We start from the raw sequence: 20,140 nt of genomic DNA on the forward strand, positions 1-20,140 counted from the left end.
ATGATGGAGAAGGTTGTAATTTATGTTATCAGCCTTAATCTTTCAAAAACCACTGCATCAGGGCCACCAGTGCATTTGTTTACAGAAGGAGATCTTAAAACTGATACCAGGGTTTAGATTATTAACTTTGTTTTTTATATTGAAGGATATGTTGTTTGGAGAAGTCACTTGTTCCAGTGATGAAGAAGGTGATTGCAGTGCTTCTACAGCAGAAGATATTTTACAAGAAGACCAAGTTCAGCCTCTGAGTTGTAATGTAGTCAGCCTCAATGAGGAGTGCAACAGACAGAGTAAATCATGTGAGCATGGTCTTGATGCAGAAATCTCACTTAATCTGAGTTGGAATGAAAAGAACATTTGTATCAGTCCAAAGATGTCAAGCAAAGAGGAGAGAGAGGCTGAAATAAAGCTAGCTGAAGCTGCTACTTTAATTACAAACATGGAAACTAACAAAGATTGTTTGGAGAAGAATTCTGAGAATATGGAAACTGAGAACAGAGAAGAAGCAACAGCACACAAACTGGAAGACATCAAAGAACAGAAAAGACATAGTGAGAACATGTACAGTGAAGAGGGAGGTTCTTTAGCTAATTTTATGTTACAAAGTTCCAAGCCTCAGAATCAGATGGAAAAAAGTAGTGAGCAAACAAAAGAGAATGTAACCTTAATCAGAGCTGTTGATAATGAGGGTAAACATGAAAATCATGGTGAATTAACGAAAGCAGAAAGAGGTGGATTATTAGAAGAGAGAGGAAGTCCCAGGAAAGTATCTGTTCCACAAAGTGTAACTCATTTGCCAGCTGAGCAATGCATTGTGCTTCATAGTGAAGATTCTGAGGAGAAATCTGGTATGTTGATGCAGAATGAAGTTGTTGAAAATGAATCAAAAAATGTAATCAAAGTAACTAATACGGCTGGAGCTATTGAGATCTCTGCACACTCTCAGTGCTCTGAAATAAAACATGACAGTGAAGAGATACTGGAGAAACAACATGTGCAAACAGTAAAAGATGAAGTGGGCAGAGAATGTGAACCAGAGACTGTTAAAGTCTCTAGGCATTACTTACCTATATCTGCTATTGAAGGAATCAGAAATTTATTGTCAGCCTTTCCAAAAGATGAACAGCTCAAAAGTGAAAACATGAATGTAACCAGAGCTCCAACTATTGAACTAGCCATGAAATTTAACAGAGGAAGTGTTCGAAAAATAACTGAATCATCAGAGTTACTGCATAGTACAGAAAATGGAAAGTTAGTAGGCATAAAGAAGGGGGGATATATGAAAAGCAAACCACATCAGGAAGAAAATTGTAGTAATTTATCTCAAGGGAAGTCAGACTTGGAAAGTATACTTGCACTACCAAAGAGAGCATGCATTATTGATGCAGGAAGCAGTGTAGCTAAGTGTGAATCCTCTGCGTTAGATTTTACAGAAGTGAAAGGTGAAATAAAACACTCTGAAAACTTGTATAGTACATTAGAATGTGAGCAGTCCAAAACTCAAAACTTTAGGGAGTTTGAATCTCAAGAGACTCAATTCAAAGTTAATCCAGAAGATTTTGGAGGGGAAAGCAGTGAGCTGTTAGCAAGAGGAGATTCTATTGAATCTATCTTAGTAGAAAGTAATCTTACTTCTCAGGCACAGTTTGCAAAACCTCTCAATCAGTTCTTGATAACTGAAAATATTAAATGTGATGAAATAAAAGGGGAATTAAATATGGTGACTGAGACTTGCTCCAGTTCATTTAACTCTGAAAATAATGCTGTGAAGAAAAATAATTTTTCAGGGGTCATCTGCCAGCCTGCTTCAGAAACGGATTATAAAAGTGGCTTGGCTTTTTCTACTCAAGAGGACTACTTGAAGAATCACTGTATAAATAATGAAGAAACAGATTCTCCTGTGCAAGTAGGAATTGGCTTGGAATCCACAAGGCCTCCTGATCTAAATTTCAGTCTTCTGAAAGTTGTTGGTTTTGTTGAAACTAATGTCACAGGAAAGGCTGCTTTTTCCTGTACATGGGAAAACAAGGGAGATACAAATTGTGTTATGGGTAGTACATTTAACTGTTCTTCAGAAAGCTTGGAAGAGAGTGCTGAGATCCTGTCTGCTGAAAAAGGCAACATGTGCAAAGAACTGGGCTGCCCTGAGACGGGATATGTACACAAAAAAGAAGTGAAAATTCCAGATAAGGAGCAAACAGTAGATAAAGAACCTCAGGCATCTGTTAAATCACAGATATTGGATGCAAACTGTTATAAGAAGAATGCTTTTCTCTTCCAAAAGTTTGATTGTCAAGAATCAGGATACAGGACTTCTACATGGGAGGTTAGAACAGATCCTTCTAGAACTGGTTCACTGTTAGCTGGGGGAGAAAGCAAAGAACTGAATAGTTCTGAGGGATCTAGGGAAAATGCCCTTAAAAGGTGTAAAAATGATTTTGATATGTCAGAGCAGAGCAATGACTCTGAAGAGAAAGACTGTTCTATACAAAAAGTTAGGTATGTGAAATGTTCTAAATGTGGTCCCATGTTCAGAAAGGAACTGAGAGCTTCCAAGAGAATTGCAGTGGGTAGTCTGGAAACTGGTGCAATTGTTGATGCTGATTACCAACTGTGTGAACTTCATTCAATGATGCACCCAGGAAATACTTTTACAGTTAGTCATCTAAAAGCAGGCACTATGGTGGATATAGATACATGCTGTGAACCAAACAGCTCTGGAGATACTGCAAAGGAGTGGTCAAGTGTGACTGGGGAGGGTTATCCTAAAGACTCAGCCTCTTGGAAAAGGGAGTTTATATTAGTAACCTCTGAAAATACTGAGGGTGATAATGAACTCATAGATTCTAACATTGCTGGATGCATCAATGACAGTGAGGAAAGTCTTTTAAAAGCTGTGACATCAAAAGAAAGCCCTGTGATGCCAAGTGCTTCAAAAAATAGGTTACCACTATGCAAGATGTTAACTAGATTCTCAGAAAATTGCAGGCTGACTGTAAAAACCAGTAAATTAAATACAAGAGTGTTAACACTTGGCAATTTCTTAGAAGGAAATGATTCTGCAAAACTGCAGTCAAATGTGGAACAAGGTCTACTACGCAGTGTTGATATAGGGGTCTCAGTGTTTGAAGAATATAATAATAATCACGCCTCTTGCAACATAAGAGAAAACAACACTGATGTTATCATAGATAGTAGTAGTAGAAAAAAAATTTTCCTCAAGTATCTTCCAAATCCAGCCCTATCTGATGTTAGGTGCAGTTGTCAGACAGTTAGGCAGCCCTCTGAGCCACAAAAGACAGTATTTGAGAAGTTATGCATGTTGGAATCAGATTCTTGTGCTCTCAAAAAGAGCAATAAATTTAAGTGCCAAGAGCAAGAACCATCTGAAATCTCTACTGTTTCTACCAAGACAGCTGCCCAAGTAATGCATACCAAGCTATCAAAGAGACTGTTTAAAAGTAAAAGAAAAACAAAGACTCTCGAAGTTACTCAGCCAGTTCTTGCAAATGCTGATACTTCTATGCCAACAAAATGCTCATCTGAGATGATAAATAAAATTAGGCAAGAAATAGGTCCTCCTCTGCCCCCCTTGCTGCTGCCTTTGATTTCCAGTCCTCCTAAAACTGCTGGTATCATGTCCCCAGTAATGTCTTCTACAGGTCAATCCTCTTTGCTCTCCCCTCTTGATGGCCTGATATCTCCACTACATGACACTCCTGTTCTTCCTCTCATTTCTCCATTAACAGATACTCCAACAGTAAAATCTGCTCTTTTATTTTCTCCTCCCTCACCCTCAGAAGTGGCAGTAGGTAGAAGGATTTGCTCCTCACCTTTGAAATTTTGTACTTCCATTCCAAAGCACGCACTTCCCGTTCCAGGAAGATTTCCTCTGTTTGCAGCTGATAGTGCTAGTCCAGGTGCTCCTCAAGAGAACTCTGTGAAAATATTGGACACTATGTATCCAGAGCTGTCTGCAAGGGCAAGGACACTAAACATTCTGAAAGGCAATATTCAACTTAACCGATGTGCTTTGTCAGAGAGCCAAAGTTTGCCAGGACCTGTGTCTCAAATATGCGGATTCAAAGCAATTGCATCTACATCAACTGCTTTTGTTAAAACTGGGAGCAATTTGAAATCTGATAGTAGCAAAGATGAAGACAAAGATGTGCAAAATCAGCAATTGTTTTCAAATTCATCAAATCGTCTCGAAAAAAGGACACTATTGCAGGTATCTATGCCAAGAAGTGCCAAGAGACTGAGGTTGGATAGTGAACCACCAAAGCTGGAGCCCAATGATACTGCTGCTATCAGAAATACTAAAAATACAATCTCTGAAATGCAGAAGGCTTTCCATGGTAAAAGCAGTGAAATTAACGATTCATCACACAGTTCCATTTTGGAAGCATCACTACCAGTAAAGAAGGTTATTAATCCTGACTGCCAGAAAGTTTCTTTGGCATTAAAGAAAGTTGCTGAGTCCTGTTTTGACTTGTTACCAGTTATTAAAGGACACGTGTATGTTGGCAATATCTCAAAGATTCCAATAATGAGAAATGAAGAGAAAGAAGTTGTCTATGAATTTGGTATAAAAAACAAGGTAAGTAGCATAATTTTAAATTTTATGGTTTAATAATCACTTCTGTGCAGATAAAGAGTGTAAGTATGTAGTATTTGAATTCTCAATTGTTCTGGCAATCTGTAGTGCCAAAGTATAGTCTTGAAAGGTTATTAGACATCTCAATTTGTATAACATTAGAAAATATAGAACTGCACAAGAAATTATTGTTCAGTGGTGTCCAAGATGCAAAAGTGCATTTATAAGTACAGAATCACATAATATTCTGAGATGGAAGGGACCCACAAGGATCATAGAGGCCAACTCTTAAGTGTACAGGGATCGAACCCATAACCATGGCATTATTAGCACCATAATCTAACCAACTGACCTAATCTCAGGGTGTAGTACATATGCTTTTCTAATGTATGCATAATCCACTTTATTTTTGCAGCATTTTTTTGTAGTGGATGGAGTAGAGTGGAGTGGAGTGGAAGGAGTTCCTCCAAAATGATTTTTTTTTTAAATTCAATAAGATAAAATTCATTGAATAATAATAAATAATCAATAAAATACCTTTATTATTCTACATGAGGTTATTCAAATGAATTTTATTGGAAAAATCTTCCCATAGTTTCTTTCCCAGAATTTGCTTAGCATCAGTGCTGAAAAATTTCAGTTGCCATTTTTCTCATAAATAATTTCTAGCCTACAGCAGAGCAATTCACCAACTGATACATGGCAGCATTTTGTCCTGTTACATTTTTTGTACATAATTAAGTTCTCCTTAGAAGTTGCTACCAAGATCTCAGGTCATCTTTGTTAGGAGTTGCCAAATTTGTAACTTCTTAGAAGCAAGGCTATGGCAGCTTTATGTTTCCAGGTCCAGCCAGTAGAAGGGCCAAATATGTACTCCAGATAGACACACATGCACATAAACATGCCACTAATTCTTTATCTCCCTTCCTCTTGACTACATTCGGAGTGAAAAACCTGGTAGTGGACAATACATACATATACTATAAACTATATATTATATATCATATGTATATACAGGTAGTCTGGATTCCTCCAGTAGCTAACAGTAGGCACTCAATATAACCAGTAGGTGGCTTCTGTTCTTCGCACTTGTCTTGTGCTCTGGCAAACTTAGAGACACAGAAGCACATATGTATTCCTCCAGTAGCTGGTCCAGATGTGTCTGACTCTTAGACTCCTGGTCATTCAGGTGGCTGGCTTGGACCTCCTGGTTCCTCACAACTACATTGTGTCTGCAGGTACCCAGTCTGAACAGCGTATTCTCCAGCACTTGGCTCCTAAGCATCTCATTGTACTCCCCACTTTTAGCTCTCCCTCTAAACATCCTGTAGTAAGGTGTGTGCAATCCCAATATTCTCTTTCCTTGCATCTCTTATTGAGTCCCATGTTACTGTAGATAGGAATATCTCATCCCCACCTCCTGCAGTATATAAGGTGGTCTGGGGAGAGACTGCTGTTAACTAATCTAGTAAGCCTCACACCTGGACAGTGGGCTGTTTGTCCTCCTGTGGCAGCTCTGGAGTACCTAAGTCAGGATGCTGCATTTGCTTTGATTAGGTTATTATCTTCTACCTGTCATTATTCTTCTCCTCATTCCCTCTACCTGTTATTATTCCTCTCCTTGTTCTTTGTTTGAGAAAGATTGTTTTAAATCACATAACTAAACAATTTATATTTAAAGAATAGCAGCCCTATTCTGGATCTGTTTAAGGCATGTTTATTCCAGGAAGTTGCTCCTCACTCCTTTTTCTTTCACTTGTTGCCTCTGATTTAGTTTTCTGCATTTTCATATATATGCAAATAATATTTTTGCAAATAAGATAGTAGTCCTTTTTATTTGTCATACTATGACAATATTGTCAATATTCTTAAGTATACAATAGTCTAACAATATTTTTTGTGTCTTATAGCATTTAGCAGAGTCCTTGCTGCATGTTATTCTCAATAAACTCAAGGGTCAGAAGAATGCCACAAATTACAACTTCAGTCAGGCTCTGTGTCGAGTCTATGCAGGAATTTGTCAACAGTTGGGAGATTTGGAAAGAGCTCGCCTTTTCTGCTATAGCCTACTTAAAGAAGGTATAGTGTGGCTTAGTGGTCTTATACCTTAAATATACTGTGTCTTTGCCGTAGTGTTCCAGAATTATTATGTTTGTAAAAACAAGCAAAAATTCTGTGAAAGAGTTGTTTTCCTTAGAACTTCTTTCTATAATGCAGAAGTATAGACTGTTCTAGAAGAAATTTCTGTTCTCACAGTTCCTTCACATCTGTGTTGTTGTTTGGTGGTGACTTGGGCTTTTAGTAGTTTACTTATTTTTCCAGAGAAATATTTTACTTAGGATCCTCTTTACTTTCATTTTTGCCCCACTATCTCCAAAATAATATGATTCTAAGGACTTTTTTCCTTTTTGCCTGTTAGTATTTTCTTATTTTAATTAAGTCCTGATTCATAAAGTAAGTGTGATTTAAAAACATGTATTGGCTTAAAATAGTGTCTGGAGCTGGAGAATACCTTGATCAAAACTCGTGTATTTTTATGACATGTCCTCTTTAAAGTTTTTTTTTACTTCCCATTATTTAAAGTCTCGCTTGGTTGAGAGGGTTTTTTACATTTTGGTTCCCTTCCTCTCCCCTGCTTCCTTTTGTTCCCAGTAACAAAGGTAATACATACATACTATCACTGTACTAAATTAAGAGTCTTATTTTTGAAAGGACTTCACTAAGTTTGAAAGTACCATTAACATGCAGGGCTCAATAGTATACTGGTATCCATGTTTCAAATTAAAATAAAATTTGAGAGCACTGAGGAGCAAAATGCTAGAACTTGTGATTGTTTCAGTTAGTGATTATCTTTCATATAACATTCTTGTCTTTTTTCTGTTTTTTATCTTCAAAAGGTTTGTGATTTCATTTTGTTCTTAATTATCTTTTTTTTCTGGGGTGTCATATTGTTATTTGTTTGGGTTTTTTCTTGGTTCTTTTTTGAATTCCTGGTTTTGCATCTGTTTTTCTATCCTTCATGCAGTCCATTATAATTCTCCTTTTACTTTTTCATGTTAATAGTTTTAATACTGCACCATGTTAGAAACTCATCAGATATCTTTTCTTTGTCTAAAATAACAGTTAAGTCTTTTGTTTTGCAGTATCTTGTTATTTTTTCTTTTTGTATGTTCTTGCAAATATTAAGCATTTCCCTTTTTTTTCCTTTCTTTTTCTGGGTAAGATTGAAACTTCAGTAGCTAAATGCAGATTTCTTTTAAATGATTTTTTGTTCTATACCTTGAATTGCATAAATTCCTGTTGTCATTGTTCTGTGGTTTTATACTTATGAGTGTGAACAACTGTAAGCACATCTTAAAGGTCATTTAGTTTTTTTAAAATCCGTTTGTTTTTATTTGATTACAATGTACTCATTTTAGGGCTTTCTCTTTCATGTAGTTTTACATATTCCCATGAGAATTATAACAACATGAGCTACACAATTAACAAATTGACTATAAACAGTCAGTACTACCTCATTAGACTTGCATCGTCTTTTGTGTTGACAACTTGTCCATCCTTTTTGTTCTGTTCTTCTTTCAGGTATTCTGCCTTAAATGACAGTAAATAAAATATTACAGTTTTTTGGTTATTTTGTCTTTTACCCCTCTTCTTAGCAAGGATTATTTTTTTCTTTGGACTAGTTCTAGTTTGATCCATTAATCAGAGTGCTCACTTGTGTCTGGGGTATATATAGGTAGGCTTTTGGAGTGCATCTTACAGTTTAATCCTAAAAGAATCCAGTTTCAATGCTCCAAGACCATTCTCCTTAGTGAATTAAAGTGAAGTAAGAAAGATAAAGGGAGACAGAGTGAAATTACAGTGGGGGAGTGTAGTGGTTTGAATCTTATTTTCCTCCAGAGGCTAAGAAAAAGTGGTAGACCCCAAGGGGTGGAAACCCCTGGAAGTTTTGAAGTTTTGCCCAATGAGCGCTCCTGCGAGATGTAAACATTCCACAACCAGAACAGAAGAGATGAGTGGTAGTTTTGGTTGTTGTTGTGGAGAGGTGGCCATGTTGTAGAGCCACGAGGAAGGGGCTCTGAGCCCCTCGGGGCCTCTGGGGCCTCCCACCCCCTGGCTGGGGAGGGCCTGCAGAGACTTGGAACAGTGTTAGACTGGACTAAGTGTCTTTAGTATGCCGGGAGATGTTTTCTCTACTGTGGGTGAGCAGAGACAGCAGCGGCAGACGCAGCATCCAGAGACTCTGGCAGAGAGCCAGGACAGATAAGACCTGAACCGGAGAAAGCAGCAGAAACAACATGCAACTGAGTAAGTGTAAGGAAGACACCAAGTTGTCTCGGAGAGCCGAGAAGGAGAGTCAGCAGCTGAGAGACAGAGTTCTGGGGGTAAGAACTTTACCACACCCCCCCAAACTCCTTTGAGACCTCCTGGAAGGAGGAAGATGATGGACTCTTACTTGAAAGAGAGCCTTGAAGTGCAACATGCACTGCAGAAAGGAGCTAGAGAGCTCCGAGAGGAATGCAGAGGGGGTGACCTTGCCTCCCCCCTCGCACTGCTGCCAAGGTGGCAGCCTGAGGCAGTGGCACAGAGGCCCTGCAAGGAGCTTGAATCTCCTGGAGATACCAGACCGTCACGAAGACCCCCTGTGTCTTCGTGATATGACCGTGGTGGAACGACCTTGTCTGGGGTGACGTAGTCCACGGAAGACCCCTCGGTTGGAGGCAATGGGGCCGAGAGAGACTTGGATACCTCCCTCGTGAGTGCTGGCAGAAAGCCAGCCACAGCTGCTGCATGCATGAGATGAGGAGAACCCGCTGTCTTAGAAGATGCTGCTGCTTAGAAACTGAAAGGGATCTGTCTTTCTTCCCTCCTGGACTTTTATTTGGAGGGGAGAAGAGATCTGATCCATTGTAAATACTATATGTCATGGTAGAGATAGATGTGATTGTGTGTATAATGTATTGTAGTATTTATTTGTACAGTCATTGTAATATATTCCCTTTCCCCTACTTTGAGTCTCCCCCCTCGTGTTTTGTCTGGAAAAACCCATCTCACATTTGGTTGAGATGGGGGAGGGGGCTAGGACTAGGGAATTAGGATTTTTGGGGCTATCTCAAACCATGACAGGGAGGTGGCTTAAGGTTTGGATTGGGGTTTTTTTGCATTGGGTCTTATTTTCTTATTTAGTCTCAGGACTGAGATGTGCTAGTTTAACTCCCCTTCCTTGGGCTGCTGTTGTGATGTGACTTCTATGCCTTCTTTCCTAGTTATATTGCTAAAGACTGTACTGGCTTTTAATGACTGAATATATTTTTTTTGTTGTTTTTAAATATTAAAATCATACTTTGTTATTTCTTTTTTTCTTAGACTTTCCAGACTCAGAAAAAATGATTTTATTTATCACAAATGTATGGCCTGACATCCTTGTCTCCCAAGGTGCAGTTAACAAAGCTATGCAATTAGTTGTCAGGCAGAGTGCAAGCAATGAGATGCTGACCTGTTTGAGTGCTTACCTCAACTGGGAACAGGTAATGTCTGCTTTCATTGTGAGTGTCAGGTTTTGTCTGCATTGGTCACTTTGCTGTCTGAATCAAAACAAGCAGCTTACTTCTAATGAAAGGTGTGAAGATCCCATGGGGTCTGTATAATTGCACAACTAATGCTGCTTCAGGCCTTTTTCCTCTAGTTGTCTAAACCCTACTAGAATACAATACTTGTCTTGTTTTCCCTGTTAAATACTAATCTCTCTACTAAACATTAAAAGTAAAGATTGTTTTTAAACTTTAACTAGCATGATCTTGGACTAGGGAATTCCCTCCATCTATGGAACTGTGACCTTGATGTTCTTTGAGATGTTTTTTTGGTTTGTTTTTCATTGTTGGATCTTTTTCATACATATTGGTTTTGTCTGTCTTTCATAGTTCCCTGTGTAATAGGTAATAATGTTTCACAATTAATTTCAAGATGAGCCTGTCTCTTTTTACTCATGATCCTTTTGCAAAATAGACTGTAAATACCCATTTATCACCAAAAAAAGTCAGCCAGTTAATTTCAGAAGCAGTTGGCAGTGCAAAACAAGTGATGGCAGAAGAAGGGTGACCAAAGTTAAGGACTTTTGAGATTTGATTTCAAGTTTTTGAGCCCTTGGGCAAATAATTTCTATCAGTTTTCAGCAGGCACATATTACCATCCTGAAAGGGATGCTGCAAAGAGGAAAAATTGGACACACTTGAAATCATTAGGAACAAATTTATATCATAGAGATGGAAAGCCAGAGGTGCTTTGCTTCTGGAGAAGGAGTTTGTGTAACAGGCTTGTGTGTTTGTTTGAAAGCTAGGGCCCTGTATTTTTGAAAACCCCATATTAATGCTTGATTGAAGTGCTATAGTTTTGTAAATATCAAGTGAACAAAATCATATTGATTCATAGTTCCTGGTTCCATGATTCCTATCCTGGTTCCAGCCACGACAGGGTTAATTTTTCAGTAGCCAGAAGGGGGCATGGCTAGGACCCATAGGTTGGTTATTCTTTATATTCTGTACCACCTCATGTCATTGCCCAGGTGTGGGCAAGAGCTTCTCTTCCAGGGAGAAGAGCTCCCTTCTGCGTTGGCATAGCATGGTGGGGGGAGCAGAAGAGCTCCCTTCTGCGTTGGCATAGCATGGTGGGGGGAGCAGTCAGTTATTGTTGTTTCTGTGTGAATCATTAGCCTCTTTCTTTTACCCTGTCACTAGTATTACTGCTGTTACTGTTTGATTTCTTACCTCACTGACTCATGGTTTCACTGAGAGCACTAAATTGGAGAATACCATTGCTAAACCATGACAAGAGCTCATCTGTTCCCTGTCCAAACACGCTGTTCCACAACTGCCTTGAGGACTGCAGCTAGTCTTACTGCTGTCATTGTAGCCTTTATTTTTGTTTCTTTGTTTGCTTGTTTGTTTTTTAAATCTGAAACGAGCCCTGAATCTAATGTGGTATCACTGGAATTACAGCCCCTATAAACCTCCTGCTTTAGAGCAGGTTTATAGTAGAGTGAGTTAAGAGGGCGTGGATTTGTATCTGCTTTTTTTTATTATTAAATCACAGTTGTGATGTAGCATTAAGCTCTGGTATTCACTTATACTGTACTGTGGTCCCTGTTTAGCAAAGAATTTGCATTCTCCATGCTATTAGTTTACAGCTTTAAATTTCATGCCAATAGAGGTGCACATAAGTATGTCTTAGTAAATGTTCTTGGAAATACTAATTCTGTGCATTCACACTACCTACTTTATTTATGAATCTCTGAAATATGAGAGCTGCTGCAGATGGGGAGAAGGACCTCAGAAATTTCTGTATTGATGATAGGAGATGACATCATCCTATCTGTAAGCTCTCTTTTAGTTATAGAAATACAGGGGAAAATTTCAAGTAAATTGTGATCAACAGTCTGTTATGAGAAGATTATTCTACTTATGAAAGTAAAACTCAGGTAGAATGGGTATTTATTTCTTGGTCAAAGTGTACCATTTTAGTGACTTATACCATGGCAGAACTTGCCTGTTATATGAGAAAATATACTGAGAAAATCTGCCAAGCAGCCACTCTGTTCATGTGATAAACCTAGGGGTTTCTTCTTGATACTTCAGACATTCAGAGAATGTTTGTTTTTAAATTTCCTTCTTCCCCTAGCTATTTAATTAGCAGAATTGTTTCATATGGCATGTTTTTAGTTATTACTACCTCAACTATTGGAAGTACTTGCTTGGAAATTAGCCCCTAATGAAGAATAAACAGTAGCAAATTTTAAAATTATTTAGAAAGCGAGAAGTATTAGTCTTATCTTCTTGCATTGGAAAAATACTCTTCTGACCTGAAAGCTGCATTGAGAGAAACAAAAATCCCCAACTTGTAGGAGATAAGAGAGTGGGCGTGAAGTCTGTGGATTTTGCTGTTTGAGGGGTTTTTTTCCCAACTCCCCTTTTAGTAGAAGTGTCACAAAAAATACCGAGTACTTGAAGGTTTTGTACTCTATTTGTTTGTGTTAATTCAAACCAAAAGTTGGATTTATGGTGTAAGATGTTTTGTACCATCACTATCAAATATATGTAAAGAGTTTGGTTTTGGGCTGGTAACTTTTCATGCACTAAGGTGATTACCTTCTAAAATTCCAGAGTTCCTCTTTAGATGCTGGTATTATGGTCTCAAACCTGCTTTTAGAAATGCAGTCATGTACAAAAGTAGAATTTCAATTGAGTGAGCACTATGGAGAAGATCTGAGTGAAGATGCTTGGCAGTACATATTTGCTGTTGATCTACTCTGCTCTCACCTGAAGTGGGATTGGACACATGACAATGTTATAAGGTATTGTGGCAAGCAGTTCTTTCAAGTGTTTTCCTGTATGTGGTTTTTCTGTGGTTTGGTTTTGGTGGTGATTTTTTTCCCCCAAATTCACTATGACTTAGCTTTTAAAGTAATAAAATATTGCATACATATTTAGAAATGAGGGTGTTTTAACCTGATGAGACCTAGACTCTTGTGTTTGTGTGCCTTATTTTAAGATAGAATGAATGATCAATGAGGAAAGGTAGGATTTTATAGTACTGTTCCAAGAAATGAACCCTGTTTGAGCCATTCTAGTAAAGAATTGCTTTCAAAATAGCTCTATGTGGATGATAGCGAAAGATTTTGAGATGAATTGTCTGTCAGTGAGGCAAAATTATTGTCTTCCTCCAGAATTACTTGTTGAATTCCTCTCCCCCCATCAGAAAAAAATGAGAGTGGAACTTCTGATATGTAAATAGCACTCCTTCAGTGCTGAAAGTGAAATGTACCCATATGCGTTAGTGTACTATCCCGATTTCAGTTTGATTTTAATTCTAAAATCATTATAATAGCTAGATTCAATGTCTTGAATTTTCTTTGAACCTATAATCCAGTACCTGGACTGCTACCATACTTAACCTGCTTTGAAATATTTCATTTTGACACCTACACTGATCTGACAGCCCCAATTTTGTAGAGGTTTATAATGTAGTGGACATTTCTTTATCTGACATAACATAATAACTGATTATAAAGTAAATGGAAATAACTTACAATCATCGTTGTCTTTTATACAAGTTCCATTACTTTCAAATAGTAAAGAAGTTGTTTTTGGTGAGATACTTTTAAATTAGTACAAATTAGCTTCAGTATGTCAGTTTAATTAAGGCCATACAGAGTTGATTGTGTGGAGTTGTGCTGGTAATAGGTAACTAGGTCTATTGGCATCCTTTTAAAGATTAAAAAAGTCTTGGGTACTTTTATGTTTAAAAACAAGCATCAGATCCTACTTGTAACATACAAACTGACTTTTTAGTCATATAAGAAACTTACATAACATTTCAGCATGACATTTGGAAGTAACACAATTTCATATATATCTATGAAGTCAGTCTACCTACAGTTAGTAGAGATGCAAAATGTTGCAGGGAAATGAATAGAAGATGAACATGAATCCTATCCTGAACAGGAACGATTCCATCCGAAAGTTAGCTTTGATTGTTTGGGTTTAAAACTTTCTTTACATTACTCAGTTTTGTGGATGCTTAGAGTGTTATGAGTTTCCCTAGAAGGTGAAGTAAAGATGCAAGTGGAGCTATGGAAATATGTGGTAAACAAAAGAACCATTTGCCTTCATTATTGTATGAATACTGTACCATCCCTTCATGCACTATCAGATTTTCAAATTCATTTGTCTTTCATAGCAAAGTGCTTTGGCCTTCTATGGATAATTGGGTAAAGAAGAGAAAGGGGCAGGAAACTGCTCAGTCCATTCGTGATAGTGTTATAGCACTGACACTCAGGCTAATTGGTAAGTAATCCAAATTCTTGGTTGAACTTCTGCTTTGTATAACTATGTCCTTTGAAAGTGTCAGACTGCCTGGAAAGTGAGTTGATGTATTTTTGCATTTTACTGCATCTTTATGCAGATATTTTCTGTTTATCAACCTGTGGAAATCAGGTACTTAAGTCTTGACAGATGTTACTGTGATTCATGATAACAAATACCAACATCTTTTATGTATTTAAAATTAAATCATCTGTAGCTACATATATAGAATCATAGAAATCCTGGATTGGAATGGACCCACTCGGATCATCAAAGTCCAACTCCTGACCCTGCAGAGGGACAGCCCCAGGAATCACACCATGTGCCTGAGCATTGTCAAAATGCTTCTTGAACCACGCTCTGAGTGAAAAACCTTTTCCTAATAGCTAACCTAAACCTCCCCTGACACAGCTTCATGCCATATGGTTTATCGCAAAGTGTATAAAAATAAGGGTTTATATGCAACATAATACCATAGTAATTTTAAGTTATATTAATTTATTTGGGATCTAGAAGGCATTTGAGGTACATAGATATAGTTTGAGTTTCAATAAATATTTTCCACATGTAAGCTATATAATATTGTTTGTTAAACAAAAATTGCATTCTTTATGACTTTAACATTTAAAAACTGCAAACCTGTGGGAGTTGGATCAATCTGATGAAAAATGCCTTGGGGTCTTTAGTTACAAAAGGAATAGGACAACTGTTGTTCCCAAGACAACATGGTAACAAGAATGACTATTTTTTGTAATTGAAATTTGTATTTTCTGTCGATACTTCAACAACCAGGAAGTCTACAAGTTAGGAAGTTGACTGTCTAAATAGTCAGATACATAATAACCCTTTTTTTCTTTCAGGTCGATTGGGCCAAATAGGTTTGAAGGAAGGATATCTTGCTGCAGTGAAGAATATTAGTTCTGTAATTGGACTGTTTGTACAGCATGCAAAAGAGGAAGGTAATGTTTATTTTGAGGAACTTTAGTGTAGTACCTGCAATGTGAAGTTTTGCCAATGCCAGTATATAACACAAATTGAGACACATATGCCAAAACAGCGTGTTTTTGCAGTTTATGTTAGTGCATAATAGGTCAAACAGTTTTCAGTTTGAGTCCCTTTCTCTTCCAAAGTTAATGAAGTATTAACAGTATTACCTTCTGTTTGAGGCAGAGAACAATTTGGAGATGGTTTTAGCCACCTTGGAATTAGACTGTTTCATGTAAGAGCCTATTAGCTACATTAGAGAACTTAAAGGGTGATCTTAACTTGAGCAGCAATAGCTGATTTTTTACCTGAGCATTTCATGCTGAAGCTTACTGCTAGCAAGATTGTTGTATGGGAGAAAGACAGCCCAGGTTCTTGACTGCGACAAAGCAAGGCAGTTAGGGCAGCAGAGATCGACATTGCTAAGTTATTCTGGATGTCAAGTACATTTTGCAGTGAAGCACTGGCTGATGTTAGGGAGCTGTTTTGAGCCACCTGTATAGCTTCTCTTCCTTGCAATCTCAAGTTTTTCCAAGTAAGTGGTATATGTCTGTATCTGTTTCAGACTCAGTGTCAACCTGACTGTTTTCATAAGTCTGATCACTCTTAACTGGAGTAAAATCTCTAGATACTCAACTCTTTTATGCCCTTTGAATGCTGAAAACTTGCTGAATTGAGAAGACTGGAAAGTGCTAGTATAAAATGTTATGGAATTTGTGTGTAGGTTGTCATCTTGCTACATTCTGGTTTTAGACATCACAGTTGTTGATGTGTTTTATTTCCAGTTCTTGAACTAATAGTTTCTTTAGATTCAGAATTCCCAAAAACATTCTTGCATATCAAAGTTTCTATGAGCTGATTTGTGTTAACTTTTTGCAGGTGTTCCCTGGGGTGTGCAGCTGGCAGCCATATATTCACTGTGTGACTTGGGTTCAAGCAATCCAGAAGGTATTGTTGAGGCCATCCATGCTTGGAGAGCAACAGTTCTTAACAACATCCCTTCTGCTGTCATAAGTGGCATAGCTGAAATCACTTCTCTATGTGAAATGGAGCTAAACTAAAATCTAGGGAAGTGGACTGATCTAAAGGAAGAAGTGCCTTACCAACCAAGCAGTAGTTGGTTCCAGTTAAAAACTGTATTAATACAAAGTGGTGTGTCTTCTTGTATTTCATGTTTTTAAACAGAATGTCTGATTATGCAAAGCAAGCTCAAGTATTTTATTTGGCTTTTCTGTTTGAGGGAAGAGTTTTTAAAAAATAAATTAAAATACTTACTTTTCAGTGATCCGAAAACCAGTGCATCTTCACCTTCTGAGATATTTCTGGTTTGATGTCAATAAAAATCAGTAATACTTTTCATTCTTTTCCTTCCATCAATTTGGACTATGGCTATTTGACACAACAGAAAATTCAGCCTGACTTGGAAACCTAGCTCTATTATTTTGTAATCTATTTATAAAGTAACCATTCAGATAGCAGAACTTTGCCCAGGTTCTGCTTTATTTTGCTTGGGTAATCTCATAAACTTAACTTAAAATATCTGTGCAAAACAGGTAGGAATTGACTTTTTCTATAGCAATCATGTATAGAATAACAGAGATATTAAATCTCTCAGCTTGTATATATGGTGTATTCTAGTGTGTCTCACATTTGGTATTGTTCCACTTGGGAAATTTTGTGTATGTAAATAGAGATTTGGTTCAAAAAAAGTTCATGTTTGTAATGGTAGTTTACTAGACTCTGTTTTTGTATCTTTCATAATAAAAGAGAAAAACACTCTTGTGTTTTTGTTGATCTGTTTAAATAACACAGAATTAACTGTTATTTCTAGCTAATATAGACACTACTTTGGGGGGCAGGCAGTAATTATCTGATGAGGTAATTTCACTGAATGAATTCCCCATAACTGCAGTTCTGGCCACTGGAAAGAGAGTATATTGTATCTCTCCAGAATTTACTGGTATGCTTTGAGGGCTTGGGAGGTAGCTTAAAAAAAACATTGAAAACATCTATTTTCACTCTGTGATTGTAACCAAGTGAAGGGGTGAGCTTTGCTAATGCAGGTTCTCAATTGTAGTGGGTTTGTGCCCAGATCAGAAGTTCAGTTTCAGAAATTCACACACAAATGCATACACCCCCAAATTATCTCCCCCTTGTCAGTACCCACAATTTTAACTGTTTTTCACATAATGCAGAAAATCAATAGGATATTTTTTATGCAAGGATCTATTTAATTCTGCTTCAAGAACAGTAATTTTACTCAACATGCTGTAGTCCTGGCCTCTGTAGTCTTGTAAATATGTTTTTTGCCATGACTAAAGGCCACAGATTTTGTACCAACCTGGCAGTGCATGGTTTCAGGACTGTCCTGGCCTGTGCTGGTTGTAATTTGTAAATTTGTCAAGTGATTACCACCTCATCTGTGTTAGCTTTAGTTCTGGGAATATCCCATATGGTGAAAGTCTGACATAGCTAAGTAGCCAGTGCATAACCAACAGCCCTTTGTGTTAAGTAGGTTGAGAGAGGTCAAACTGCAACTTTCAAACTTTAGCTGGAAAGGAATGAAAAGGGAGAAGGTTGAGGTGAGAAAACTTACAAACACAGCCCATTTCAGGTGGCATAGAAATACATGAGGGAGTTTTCTCATCTTTTAAGCAAAAAAGCCAGACAAGAATGGTGGTAGTACTGCATTAAATTGAGTATGTTGAGGGTAATTTCTTAATCCAGGTGATAGATCAGAAAAGAACTTTCTAAGGATGTTTTCCTTAAAAGAGCTTTCAATTCCCATATGTAAGAAACAAGGCAGGAAAAGGAGAAGACCAGCACAGCTGAGTAAGGACCTCCAGCCAAATGAAAGTGTAAGAAGAAAATGCACAGGCAGTGGAACAAGGGACATGTATTGTGGGGAGAATACAGGGATGCTGCCTGGATGTGTAGGGATAGGATCAGGAAAGCTAAGGGACAGCTGGAGCTGAATTTGGCATGGGTTGTGAAGAATAAGAATGGCTTTTGCAGGTATGTTGATCAGAAAAGGAATATTAAAGAAAATGTTCACACTGTGGTAAATAAAGACAGGAGAGCTACCGACAATCAAGATGGAGAAGGCTGGGGTACTAAAAAAATTTTTTACGTCAGTTTTCAGCAGTAATCCCTCTTCCAACCCCAAACTTCAAGGCAGGGTTAGAGGAAGATTACTTGAGGAACCTGAACATAAATAGGTCCATGGGACTTGATGAGATACATCCCATGGTCTTGAGAGAATCATATTTGGAAAGTTATGGCAGTCAGGTAAAGACTCCAGTGACTGAAAACAGGGAAACATCACATCCATTATTAAAAAGAGTGAAAAGGAAGACCCTCAGAACTACAGACCAGTCAGTCTCACTTCTGTGCCTGGTCAAATCCTGGAGAAGTTCTTCCTAGGAGACATGTTGAAACATACAGTATACAGGGAGGTGATTAGAGACAGCCAATATGGCTTCACCAAGGGCAAATCATGCTTCAGTGGAGAAGGGAATAACTACAGATGTGATTTACCTTGACTTCTGCAAGGCCTTTGATATGGCCCCCACAACAACTTGTTGCTAAATTGGAGAGAGATGGGTTTAACAGATGGACTGGTAGATGAATAAAGAACTGGCTAGATGACTACATCCAAAGAGTTATAGTCAAAGACTCAATGTCCAACTGGCAACAAGTAATAAGTGGTATCCCACAGGGACTGTACTGAGACCAACAGTGCTTAACACCTTCATGAATAACACAGGCAGTGGGATTAAGTGCACCCTCAGCAAGTGTGCTGATTACACCAAGATGAGTTGTGCAATTGATTCTCTGGAGGGAAGGGATGCCATCCAGAGGGACCTTCATAGGCTTCAGGAGTGAGCCTGTATGAACCTTATAAAGTTCAACAAGGACAAGTGCAAGGTCCTGCAAGGGTGTTGGCAACTCTCCAATATCAATACAGGCTGGAATATTCAGAGCAGCCCTATGGATAAGGACTCAGGGATATTGGTGGGTAACAAATTAGGTAAGAGTGGGCAATGTGCACTTGCAGCCCAGAAAGCCATTCACATCCTGGGCTTCATCAAAAAAATTGTGGCCAGCAGGTCAAGGGAGGTGATTCTTGCACTCAGCTCTAGTGAGACCCCACTTGGAGTACTGCATCCAGCTCTGGGGTCCTCAGCACAAGAAAGACATAGACCTGTTAAAGCAGGTCCAGAGGAGGACCACAAAGATGATCGGAGGGCTGGAGCACCTTTCCTATGAGGAAGAGCTGAGAGAGTTGTTCAGCCTGGAGAAGGCTCTAGGGAGACCTTGTAGCAGCCTTTCATTATACAGGAAAGAAGAAGAGAGCCTCTTTGTTTACACCTGTAGTGACATGTCAAGGGGTAATGGTTTTAAACTGAGAGTAGATTTAGATTGGATACAAGGAAGTCAATATTTATGATAAGAGTGGCGAGACACTGGAACAGGTTACCCAGAGAAGTTGTGGATGCCCCCTTGTTGGAAGTTTTCAAGGTCAGGTTGGATGAGGCTTGAGCAACTTGGTCTAATGAAAGATGTCCCTGCCCATGGCAAGGGAGGTTGAATTAGATGATTTCGGTCCCTCTCAACTCAATTCTTTCTATTACTCTACAAGTCTCTTCTATGATTTGAATTTGTATAAGAGTTTAGGGTTAGAAGGTTTAGGGTTTGGCTG

At 38.2% G+C, this 20,140-nt stretch overlaps 1 protein-coding gene across 4 annotated transcripts in view; it reads left to right on the forward strand.

The window, feature by feature from the left end:
* ICE1 (interactor of little elongation complex ELL subunit 1) overlaps positions 1–17,216 on the forward strand; it is a 45,720-nt gene extending 28,504 nt beyond the window's left edge. For all 4 annotated transcript variants that reach the window (XM_018081657.1, XM_018081659.1, XM_018081658.1 and 1 more), the window contains 7 exons: positions 146–4,600; positions 6,508–6,676; positions 9,965–10,125; positions 12,754–12,944; positions 14,330–14,436; positions 15,315–15,413; positions 16,318–17,216. In XM_018081657.1, coding sequence (XP_017937146.1) covers positions 146–4,600; positions 6,508–6,676; positions 9,965–10,125; positions 12,754–12,944; positions 14,330–14,436; positions 15,315–15,413; positions 16,318–16,499 — 5,364 coding nt within the window. In that variant the 3' untranslated portion in view covers positions 16,500–17,216. The remainder of the gene's footprint in view (positions 1–145; positions 4,601–6,507; positions 6,677–9,964; positions 10,126–12,753; positions 12,945–14,329; positions 14,437–15,314; positions 15,414–16,317) is intronic.
* Positions 17,217–20,140: the final 2,924 nt, after the last annotated feature.

Source organism: Manacus vitellinus, unplaced genomic scaffold, assembly GCF_001715985.3.
Source record: "Manacus vitellinus isolate BGI_N305 unplaced genomic scaffold, ASM171598v3 scaffold_55_pilon, whole genome shotgun sequence".
NCBI classification, from domain to species: domain Eukaryota; kingdom Metazoa; phylum Chordata; class Aves; order Passeriformes; family Pipridae; genus Manacus; species Manacus vitellinus.